Source organism: Bos indicus, chromosome 28, assembly GCF_029378745.1.
Source record: "Bos indicus isolate NIAB-ARS_2022 breed Sahiwal x Tharparkar chromosome 28, NIAB-ARS_B.indTharparkar_mat_pri_1.0, whole genome shotgun sequence".
NCBI lineage: Eukaryota > Metazoa > Chordata > Mammalia > Artiodactyla > Bovidae > Bos > Bos indicus.
This window is the reverse complement of record NC_091787.1, coordinates 43877531-43889779: the sequence shown is the minus strand read 5'-3', so window position 1 is coordinate 43889779 and position 12249 is coordinate 43877531. Positions and strand designations below refer to the sequence as shown.

Here is a 12249-nt window from a genome sequence, read left to right as displayed (position 1 = left end):
TCAGAAAGCATTTGGGCTTCTATGTGGAGGGATCTTGGTTCTGGTTCAGGCTTCCCAGGTAAAGAATCTTCCTGCCAATTCAGGAGACTCAGGTTCATTCCCGGGGTTGGGGATCAAAGGAAATGGCCACCTACTCCAGTATTCTTGCCTGGAGAATTCCATGGACGGAGAAGTCTGGTGGGCTACAGTCCACGGGGTTGAAAAAAGTTGGACATGGCTGAGCGACTAAACAATAGCAACAACAGTTCAGGTTCTGTGGGTTCTTGGGGTTGTGGAGGGGCTTTTGCAGTTTGGAATATATCTGTGCAGGGTGCAGGGCCATGCAGGGTTCAGGGAGTGTATGCACATGTACTTGTGAGCCTGCGATAAGAATGTCGAATTTTTATATCACTTCCAAATTTTCGAACAATGACTATCTTACGTCGTTTTGCCACAACCTGGAAATGGGTAGTGCTGATATCAATATTCCCATTTTACAGATGAGGAAACTGAGGGCCGGGGAGGTGAAAGTGACACCCCAGAGTCAGCCCATCCTGCTGTTAGAGCGGAGCTGTGTCTGTAGTTCGGGCATCCCGCCTCCAAACCGGGTCTTTTCCCTCCACTTCACTCTGCTCATGCATGTTCTTACAGACTTAAGTGGGGACACCCATCTCTATACCCAACCTGATCACAAATACCCCTGAAACCTCTCTGTCCCTCACCCTACACATGCCACACACTGGGAGAAACCAAGTTCTCTCCTGCTCTTTCTCTCCCAGCTCCTGTGTTTTAGACACCCACTGTTGCTGTTGCCGGAGAGGGCGATGGCGCCCCACTCCAGTCCTCTTGCCTGGAAGATCCCATGGGCGGAGGAGCCTGGTGGGCTGCAGTCCATGGGGTCCGAAGAGTCAGACACAACAGAGCGACTTCACTTTCACTTTTCACTTCCATGCACTGGAGAAGGAAATGGCAGCCCACTCCAGTGTTCTTGCCTGGAGAATCCCAGGGACGGGGGAGCCTGGTGGGCCGCCGTCTATGGGGTCACACAGAGTCGGACACAACTGAAGCGACTTAGCAGCAGCAGCAGCAGCAGTTGCTGTTGTCAGACCTCAGACAAAGGTGAATGAATTGTTGACCCAGCTGACAGAATTTACTACACAAGTTTTTATAGCATTTCTGGGCAGCAACAGCAGCCAATGCCATCTTTCTTGGCATTACTGTTTATTGAATATAGACTTACAGTCTTTAAATAATTTGAATATAGTGCTTTCAATATACAGTTCTTTCATCACACATATATTTCTTTAAAGCACAAAACTATAACTTAAAATCAAAAGGCTATAAATACACATGTACATATTGCCATAAATCTAGAACTGTTTTATAAAAATAGAACTCAAATATCAACTTTATATATTTTGGCAACTTAGCAGTATTGTAAGGTGGCCACATACATTTTTATTATGCATCATTGTCCCCCCAAATCTGAGTCTCCAAGTTTCATCATCTCTCTGAGGACTCTTGGGACAGTCTCCTTTACCAGGGTCCCCACAGAGATGGCCAAGGCCATGGCTCAGCACTGCCTTTATGTAAAGGCTCAGTGTACCCACCTGAACTTGGAGGGGGAAGACCAGCTTCCAGCCCCTCCCTCGGAGAGAGGAGCTGTTCCCTCCTGCCAAACGTCTGCCATCCACACATGGTTGATATCGGAATGCACAGTCAGTTCCCTTTCCCCAAGCTCAGAAAATGGCAGATGTGTTTGGTTCTGACGAATGAGTGTTTGAGAGAAAGTGTGAAACAAACATCACCTGAGCAGTGCCTGCTGGGGTAACATCATCCCGACAGCGGGCACCAGTGCCCACCTGCTCATGCAAGTCCCTTTACACACGTGACCTACCATCCTGACAAGCTCACAAGGCCGGGATGCTCTTGTCCCCATCTGATGATGGAAGAACTTGAGTCTCTGGGCTTTTTAAGTCTCTTGGCCAAGACCAGTGAGGCTGCTTGATCCCCAAACCAGAGCTGTCTACCCACCCAGAAACTTTTGGAGAGAAACCAGAAGAGAACTTGGATCTCCACCGTGGTCATTTGCTGGAAACAAGTAGGTAGCTTTGAGTCGGCTTACAGCAGGTGGACAGCAGTTCTCCAAACACCCCTGGGACTCTTGGGCTGTGCTTTTCCAGGGGGGAGCAGAAAGGTGGACACGCGAGGGAAGCAGCGTGGACTCTGCAGACCAATGGTTTTGAAGGGGCAGTGCCAGAATCTCCTGGATCATACAATAGAAATTCTCAGCCTGAAACCATTGGCTCAAGGAATTCACAGCTTAGGGCTGTCTGTGTTATCAAAGGTCCCAGCAAAGGTCAAAATATTCCCCCATCTCAGCCTGCCTGCTTCTATGTTAGTCAAAGGGCAGAGAGCTTGCACAGTGCTCCAAAGAAGAGACACATTAAGGGTCCCCGGGCCACAGTGGAGGGTGATACAGAGCAGGATGGGGAGGTCATTGGCTTGTGTCTTTGTGGGAGGAGTAAAGGGCTTTTCTTTTTTTAGGAAAACTCACAGGAAGCATGGCAGAACTCAGTGTGATAGGAGCCCAGTTCTGCACCTCCTCTGGACAGAAGCAAGCTGCCTTGGCTATTTGCAGTTTTGATTTTTCTGGTTGCTTTCCCATAAAAATATGCCCTAGCAGAAAGTGCCTCTCACCATCTCCTCCATGAGCACTGCCTCCCCGGACATTCTCAGCTCAGTTCTGTGGACTGTTGGCCCCTCCATCAGGGCTGGCTCTGTGCACAGCCATTCCCTCCTCTCAGCCCCTCTCTTCACCAGCTGTGCCCTCAGCCCCCAGGCCAGTTAAGAGCTTTGATTTCGGCTCCTCCACATGCATTTTAGTCCCAGCTATCCACGGATGTCCAGCTTAGGCCACTGAGACCGTATTCTGAAATTAATGTCACAGTGCTTTTCTTAAAAGCCTCTCAAGAATGAACGAAACAAAACAAGTAAACAGCAGCAGCAGAAACCCCCGAAGCATCCTGCTCTCCTCCTAAAGGCAGATCACCTATCAGGGCATGTTTTTTGTGAAGGCGAGTGGGAAGGCAACCAGAAAAAAAGCAAGTGGCAGATCCCTGGGGAGGTGGACCGGGCCCTGCCAGGCCCCCGGAGAAAGCAGGGAGCAGAGCTGCTCCAGGGAAATGGCAGACCATTTTCTTCCCCTTTCAGAATAGCCAGACCAGATTTTCTGAACTCAGTGGAAGGCTGCTTCCGGGAGGCAAAAGGAGAAAAGTGTTTGCAGGCCCAGATCACTGTATTTTAAATTAACTTGGGCTGTGTGTGTGTGTGTGTGTGTGTGTGTGTCAGGGGTGGGTACTGCTTACAGGGCCACATGTCTCAGGGCGGGTCGCTCTGAATGCCAGGATCAGACTGCTTTGAATCTGAAAACAAAGCCCTCTACTCCTCCCCAAGGGACACAAAGCAATGACCTGGGGTTAGCCTCTTCCTTCATGGTTCATTTGGGTGCATTGCACATAATAAGGTGACTCATTCTTTCACTGGACATGCTAGGTCCTGCTGGGAAGCACACACCAATACTGAGCTGCTGTGGCTACAGAGGGAAGTCAGTGGTGGCTTCCACATCTCACCCGGGCCGCCTCAGAGCCAGGCTAGTCTTATTTCCCAACACACAGGCCCGAGGACACCTTGATAAATAATGACGATTCCCATGCCTCATGAGGGATGCATTCTTCCTACCAGTCCAGCTTTGTGTGATGCCTCAATGTGGTCTGTGTTGGGTCTGGAGTTATAGAGAAGCTACAGAAAGCTGGGGTGAAGGTTGGGAGCAAGGGGTTCGGCGGGGTCTGGCAGCTGCAGAATGCTGGGTTGAGGAGTTGAAAGCTGGTGGCAGCCATCAAGGTTGGTGCCCCTGACTGGGCCTTGTTACTTTTTCCTTTGTTGCCGGTGGCTTGCCTGTGGCAGACAGTGGCAGGCTGCAGAGGCGTCTCATGTCAAGAAGGCTTTCTTCCACAGCTTTGGCAAACTTGGTTGATGATGTCTCCTTGCAGTTGTGGAAGCTAGAGATGCAGAAAAGGATGCTCTCTGGCTGGGGGTTGTAGCAGGCACCGTACCCATTGGGTACCACGGGACCATAGCAGCAAAACATCTCCATGGTGGTGGGTACCTGGAGGAGAGGACAGGTCAGAAGTTGTTTGTTCTGAAAGTCTGCGCAAAGCATGATGTTCTAGCAGTCCAGGAGCCTCAAGGAGATATTTGCTCCTCTTTGACTATTGCCCACCTGGGTGTGTGACTGAATTAAGCACATCAACGGACTGCTTCATCATGCATGGCCACAGCCAGAGTCATCAAAACAAACCCATCTAACTGCATGAATCAGAAGGGAGGCCATAAGCCCCTCCCTGGTGTGAAACCTGCTCTACTCGTGGAGTTGGAAGCTCCCAGAGTGACCCGGTGCTGGGCCGAATCTCTCCTTCACCTGGGGGCTGTTTGAATCACCCAGGCAATCAGAGCAATTTACTAAACGGCACCCTGGTGGCACCCAACAGTTAGATGGCTTCCCAGAGGGAGTAATTTATGAACTGGAGGAAATCTGGCTCCTCTTCTCTGTCGATTTTTTCCCACATCCTTAATTACTGTCAGTATTGCCTGGCTGGTCTGCTTTTCTCCCCACAGCCTGGTCACGCACAATTACCCAGCACTGGGCGTCTCAGAGATTGCCATCAACTGGAGTTTTTAGTTATGTACCTGATACATTTTGAATTCAGAGGGCTGCGATTTTATAATGCAGATCACAAGCCAAGAAAAAGTGCTTCTGAAGGCATTGAAGCCATCAATGTTCATTGCAGTTGGAGAAAAAAAATACCACCACACCCTGAATTAATTGTATTAGCTGGTTTCAGAGCGGAAATGGAGCACGCTCTTGTGGAGGTGCAGGGCGGTGTGTGTTTTAAGCCCACAGGCTCTGTGTGCTCAGGCCTTCAGAAATGACACTGGCCGTTTTAATGGGGCAGAACAGACCATTAGTCTTGCTAATAGAGTCACCTCATTGTCAGATCAATTTGCCGTGCCACAGCCGAAGGCCATACAGCGTTCCGAGGCACTTCGTGCCCACGGATGGTTTCCTGAAGAATTTATGCTGCTGTGCTCTGTCCTCTTTTACTCACGGCTGCAAGCTCACTGCCGTAATGACAAAACGAAATTACCGAGTGGGCTCTTATCCTCAAACACAACTTTATCAGCCCTTGTTCTTGCCCACGTTCTGCTTTTCGCAGATGAGGCGGAGTTTCAGTAAACTGACATTTGGAGGGCGGGGTGTGGGGAGGGGGGTAGGTATCTTCTCTTCTAGATGGCTGCCTTTCTCTAACAGATCGTGTTCTGCTTTTGCGTCGGCGGTCCTCCAACAGAGCAAGGCGGTAGCGCTGGTTTAGGAGATGCCGGACTTGCCCCTTATGATGAGGTCTGTGACCTGCTTGGAGGACCCTGTCCATGCCAAGCACGGGGGGTCTGGGCTTTCTACCTACATCATCGCATCTGATTGAGCCAGGGCTTGCCTCTGGGCCCAGAGGACACCACCTCCTGGGCAACACTGGAAGAATATGCCTAGTGGTTAGGGCACCAGAGTGGGTATTCTCCCATCCTGCCCACCGCTGCTAAGGAGGCATTTGTGATTACGCACATTTAGAAGATGGGGAAACCAGCACTCTGAGCATTTTGGTCCTTCTGCTGAAGGGCATGCAGTTCACTGGAAGCAGAGCCAGGACCGGGCTGATTCCGAGCAGTGGGCTGTAATCACTCAGCTTGTGAGAAAACCCACTGCTTCCACTAAATGCTCTCAGGTGCTGGCTGCGCTGGGGCAGTACCTGGCTGGTGGAGAGCACAAACCGGTTGCTCATCAGGTATGTTTCATCCGTGAACATCTCGGGCAGTTCCTTGCACATTTCCCGGGCCAGCTCCCGCAGCCCCAGCAGGTGGTTGTCGATGGCCATCCCTGTTATGGCCTGAGACAGAGAACAGGACTTGAGACACGGGCTTCCCCTCCTTCTCTCCTCTCTAGTCTGCAAAGCTCGTGGGGACTCTAATGGCTCTTGCCCACCCAGTGCTTGCTGTGGACCACATCCGTGTGTGGTGGCCACCCAGGACCAAGCACTCCTACATGATCTCTGCTCCTTGTGTATTTCTCCACACCCGGGATAAGCCAGAGCAGTTAGGGTTCTAGATGAGGATGCCCGAGTTAAAAGCCAGTGAGTCTGACTGCCCGCCCCCCAACAGCATGGTCCCTGCCGAGGTTCAGTGTGTATAACCCCTCATGCTCCAAGTGGAAACAGCAGGGCTGGCTTGGCCCTCCTGGGCACCCCTTCAGGGGCAGAACCTGGGCAGGAGCACAGGTGCTGGCTGGAACCCATCCAGGCCTGGGCAGGGGTACCCCAGGCTGTCACTGATGGGCTTTCACCACAACCAACACTTCATCCTCCAGCAGGAGCCCCAGGAATGAGGGGCAGAGGGTGCCGAGGTGTCCTCGAATCTTGGCTGCTGTTTCACAGGCTCAGAATCAATTCAACTGAACTGGACTCATAATCTAAGAGTAATTTTGAGACAGGAGCTAGACAGCTTAGCAGAGGCTCAGCTCACATTTTCAAGGGTTGTTGGATGAAGAAAAGGTCTTTCTTTTTGTCACAGGTACTTGAAATCTTATCAAAGGATAAGAGAATAGCAGTGGAGACTCCTACACAGGAGGAGCTCAGGGGTGGTGGTGTGGCTGGAAGGGGACAGTGGAGCCAGGGCAGTCTTTTCTGTCTTCCCCACAGGAGGCTGTGTGCAGCAGGCACAGGGGTTTTGCACAGATTACATGTTTGATTGGGGCAATTTGTGGGGCTGAAGGAGACATAGAGGCCTCTTTCTTTTAAAATAATTTTTTTAATGTATTTATTTTCTTTTTGGCCATGCTGCATCTTCGCTGCTTTCTGTGGGCGCTCTCTGGTTGCAGTGAGTGGGGGCTACTCTTCTCTGTGGTGTGCGGGCCTCTCATTGCCGTGGTTTCTCCTCCTGCAGAGCACAGGCTGCAGGGCTCCTGGGCTTCGGTAGCTGCAGCACGTGGGCTCAGAGTTGAGGCTCACGGACTTAGCTGCTCCACAGCATGTGGAATCCCCCCGGACCAGGGACTGAACTCGTGTCCTGTGCATTGGCAGGTGGATTCCTATCCACTGTGCTCCCAGGGAAGTCCCTCCTCTGGCCTCTTGTAATAACCTCTGGATCAACATCAGGGTAACTGAGTAATTCCTGGGGGTTTCACGGTTACATGAGATGGCCCCTTAGCTGTTAAGGCCCCACAGAGGCGGAGATCTTCGACCACAGTGAACTTTGTTCAGGTTTACAAGGTACGTTTTGGAATTTGACAGCTGTTCTCTTTCAGGTGAGAATGGATGCATAAAGATGACTCAGGGGCCCCAGTCTCTCCAAACACACCTAATTATAGGCTGAAAAGACATGTTATACAATCACCACTCACTTTGGACATGCCCCGTTAGGACAGAGGCGAAGAGCTGTGAGACAGACCAGCTATGAAGTAGACGCGCGTTTAATTTCTCAGGTCGCCGCTATGTACTGACTGCTTTGTGCAGATCTGTGAGAGCAGCTACACTGTACAGCAGCCAGTCCACCCCGGTTTTCACCATCTCTGAAGTTCCTGTAGCAACTGGGGTTGATTCAACAGACTCTTTGGATCAGAGCCATGAGTAGTAACGAGCAAAATGACTCAACATCCGGTCTTCTGTTCATTCAAGAACCTTAACTGAGTGCCTACTATGTGCCTGAGAAGCTGCTGGAACACAAAGCAGTCGCGGACTCAGCCTCCTGGAGCCCTGGGTGGGGTGGGAGGCGTATTAACCAATCATACAAATAAACTCGGATCACAAACTGCGTAAGTACTGGGAAGGAGAAGCACACGGTGCTGAGGGGACGTGGCAGCGTGTCTGGACCACGTCCGCTCCTTTCCTTGGGATTTCCTTCTCCAGAACCTCTGCCAAATATACTTGCCAGACACATGGAGCTTTCCTGGTTTCGTCCTCCGTCCCTTACCCCGCACATCCAACCAGGGACCTACAAAGCATCCTTATGGCTCTCCTCTCCCCATCCCTGATCTCTTTCCTTACCCCGCACATCCAACCAGGGACCTACAAAGCATCCTTATGGCTCTCCTCTCCCCATCCCTGACTCCTCCGTCCCTTACCCCGCACATCCAACCAGGGACCTACAGAGCATCCTTATGGCTCTCCTCTCCCCATCCCTGATCTCTGGGACCTACAAAGCACCCTTATGGCTCTCCTCTCCCCATCCCTGATCTCTTTCCTTACCCCGCACATCCAACCAGGGACCTACAAAGCATCCTTATGGCTCTCCTCTCCCCATCCCTGATCTCTTTCCTTACCCCGCACATCCAACCAGGGACCTACAAAGCATCCTTATGGCTCTCCTCTCCCCATCCCTGATCTCTTCTACTTAGTTGTGTCCACCAACTTAAAACAGTTAACACAGCAGAGCCCTATGGCAATGCTCTGGAGAATATTTCCCTAAAGTTTTCATAAAATTTTAAATTGTCAAAGTTGTATATTTATAGTTTAAAGAAACACCAAATAAGCCAAAGACTTAATGTCACTTTGCCAGCACTGAGTCCCTCTCCACAGAAGCAATCACTTGGAACCTTCTAGCAACTGGCTTTCTTAGTTCTGAATACTATGCTTAGACTGCTGCTACTGCGTTTTTCAATTTCCTTATTATAGAAGATGAAACTTGGCTCTTTGATACCCTCCTTCCCAAATATACTTCCACTCCCCAATGCTTCCAACAGAGTTAGATCTGAACTCCTTGTCACTTGATCAACATTCAGTGTTTACATGGCTATAATTATGCAAGTATTCACAGCTGAGTCCTGAGTCCTGCGTGTGTTAGGATTAGATTTCCTTAATCAGTTTTTTTGTGTTCCCTAGAATTGACAGTTTGTAAATGATTAAATTATGATTTTCCCACTTGCTTATCTTTCTATGCATCTACAATTTATTGATTCGTAAGTCCTCAGCCAGAACTGTAAAACTTCCCTTAATGCATAAAAATGTATCAGACAATTTACCAGTTTAATTTCTCCTTTCACTTCTTGCTTCTCTGTGGACTGACTGTTCCCTGGGTCTGCTGAACAGCTGTCAGCTTGGGACCTCCCTTTGCTCTCATCCTTGTTCTCGACCTCCTCCTGGTGTAGAATCTTCTGATGTTTAAGTCTGTGATTTTCTCTTTTGTGTTTTATTCTCTTACATTAGTGGTCTACATCCTCCAATAGTTTTACTAGAAAGAGAGCTCGATAAGTAACAACTGTAAGCCCTTGCCTGTGCGCACGCTGCTCCCTTCTAGGGCCATCCTTCCCGTCTGCCTTTACTGACAAACACCTCCTGCTTTAAGTCTCGGATGAAGCACTACTTCCTCTGGGGAGCTCACCTGGCTTTCCCAAGCAGAAGGAACTTACTCCTCCATGTTCTCTGCTACTTCCTGAAACAGTTAAGGCCTCTTTTCCCTACTACGTAGTGAACTCCCCAAGGAAAGGGCTTCGTTTTTTATTTGCCAGCACCTAACGCCTTGCCTGGCATAGAGCAGAAAAACAAAGGACACCCACAGAAGACATGACAGCAAGCTTGACTTTCCCCAAACAGAACAGACACCCATTTAGATGGATCAGGGACCTAGCAACTGAACTGGAGAAAAGCCTATGCTGGCTAGTTCTAAAACCCAGATCTATGTTGTGCTTGCTTTCAGATATATAGATAGCAAACAGAGTAAATACCAAGTAAATTCCTTTCCATAGATTGTATGATCCTTCAGAGACTATATCAGAATGATTCACAATTAATATATTGATCACCAGTCCAAGCAGTAGCTTATTTTTGGTTTGTATGCAAATGATGGCTTTGCAGTGCCAGGAAATATATTATTTTCCTAACCCAGGAAAGCATTTCCCTTACCATTTCAATTTCACCATTAACTTTCAGCAAAAAAAAATCTTTGTATTCACAAGCAGTATAAATAAATAAATACATGGAGAATAAGAAGGCAGAAACAGCCCTGGGGGGAAAAAACACTGCCTCACCCGAGACTGTGCAGACCATATAGGTCTGCCTTCTCTTACACAAGCTGTAAGGTGCTTTACATGTCGGTGCTGTTATTACTGGTGTTGTTTCAAAGACCAGTCATTGTATTCCTGTAAAATCCACATAAAAAGCAGGAGTGCTGTGTTACGCAGCTTTTAAAAATAAGAAAGAGGAGGCTCTGGAGGCAAGGTGGCCTCACCAAGTCGCTGCATAGGAGGTGGCCCAGCTGTCACCCAGAGGCTGTGCTGCGGCCCCGGCTCTGGGCACAGCCGGGGTCCTGAGCTCAGGCGAGGTCACTCACCATGACCGTGTACTCCGTCTGGGCTCGGATGGCATCCTTCAGGAGCAACAGCTTCTCCGAATCCTATAAATGGACAGAGACACAGTGCACGGGGCTTTAAGAGGCTGCTCAGGTACAGACCAGCCAAAGGAGCTGGGTGTCCCGGGGCTGAGCCACAGGCGGCCCACAGCTGCCCCACTGACCTCCTTGAGACCCCTCAGGCCAGCAAGACTTACCGGCACGGCGGCTGTGTGGTGGTCAGCGATGGCTTTCACAAAACGCAGCGCCTCCGGCGTGGCCGATCGAATGTTGTCCACCCGTCCCTCTTGGAACCGGCGGATGGAGGCGCTCTCGTAGGTGGGCACGAGTTTCCCGTGGAGCCTGCACAGGATGAAGGGGGAACGGCAGACGGTGCTGCCTTCTCAGGGAGTCGTAAATGCTGAAGGAAAAATAGCCTCGCCTGCCTTGATTTTTACAGTCCTGCCTTCACTTGGCAGTCTTTCATTTTAATGCTAATAGAATTCTGGAGGAGATTCCCCAAAGATGAATGCTGGGGAGCCTCTGATATGAAGAGCTGAGCACACTTTCCTGTGAGGGTGATACTGTGTGGATATAAAATATAAGGGAGACATGACTGGTAGTTGTTTTTATTATTTTTTTTTTAAAGTCCCAATCTGGTGGGAAACCTAGAATTTTCTGCAAGACCCAATGAGTGAGTGATTAATAGCACAGCATGGAATAATTCATCATTCCCACTCTTGAGGGAATCCTGTTTTATTTAAAAACAATTCAAGCATGACTGTGGATCGAGGCAAGGAGGGGGCCTTGGTGGCCATGGGTGCCAGCTGCTGCACAGGCCCACCGTCCAGGGGCAGTGCTGCTTCCAAAGTGACCCATGGGTACCAGGGCTGTGTCTCTCCTTCCTCACGTCTGTGACCGCTGGCCCCGCCAGTCAGGGCAAGTCTCTTTCTCAGATATGTGAACTGAGCAAGCACCCTTAGGCTTGCACACCAGGCTGGCAAACACCTTTCCCACCAGTCAGTAAGGCTGTTGGTGTTAAGGGGTCAGGGAGGGGCAAGACACAGAACTCAGAGAAGGGCAGTGACACCCAAAGTCACACGCATGCGGTGGCCTGGTATCCTGGCCTCCTCCAGGCAAGTCTCCCTCGCCCTGGGTGAGTTCCAGGAGCGGGGAATCGAGAGTCTGACTGGGTACAGTGCTTGACACTGTATGACTTGCCGAGAAAGTGGCATTTCCTGTACTCATGTCTCATTTCCCCCCGCCCAAGACTCTGGCAGGGAGCTCATTTCCTGTATCTCTACAGCCCTCGGAGCAAACACCATGCTGAGCACAGAAGTAGACGCCACCACTGGCTGGTAGCTGATCAGCCCCAATTTAGGCAGCTTCCGCGTTTCTGCTGAATCTAGAAGCAGATTTAAAAATTTTTTTGGTTACAGTTGAAACTCCGAAGCATTCATTCCATAGGCAGCAGGTGGTATTTTGCCTATTCAGTGAGCCTGGGAGCCTCTGGCCTCATCTATTCCTGGCCATGTCCAGTGACAGCAAAGATCCCTGGAGGGTAGAGGAAGGGGGCTCTGTCCCCATCCCCTCTGGGATTTGGATCTGAAGCTCTGAAGTGCTGAGCACCAGGGCAGCAGTGTCCCCAGCCACGGCACGAGCAGGGCACTGACCTCATGGCCCATTTCAGCCACATGCCATCTGAGTGTCAGAACGGCATTGACTGCAGTTCCAGAGGCTGGGTCCTTCCATAGCCCAATGCCTGGCGGTGAGCACAGTCCTTGTGTGTGTGTGTGGGGGGGGTGATGTCAACCTGACCGATGACACTCAGAGTGGCTG

At 50.3% G+C, this 12249-nt stretch overlaps 1 protein-coding gene across 1 annotated transcript in view; it reads right to left on the bottom strand.

Moving 5' to 3' along the window:
- Positions 1–1154: 1154 nt before the first annotated feature.
- The window catches only part of CHAT (choline O-acetyltransferase), a 55281-nt gene continuing 44186 nt past the window's right edge, over positions 1155–12249 (bottom strand). Inside the window, exons 11-14 of the mRNA XM_070781951.1 lie at positions 10629–10773; positions 10414–10476; positions 5844–5981; positions 1155–4147 (exon numbers count right to left, since the gene is read on the bottom strand). Of these exons, the coding sequence (XP_070638052.1) occupies positions 3878–4147; positions 5844–5981; positions 10414–10476; positions 10629–10773 (616 nt within the window). The 3' untranslated portion in view covers positions 1155–3877. The remainder of the gene's footprint in view (positions 4148–5843; positions 5982–10413; positions 10477–10628; positions 10774–12249) is intronic.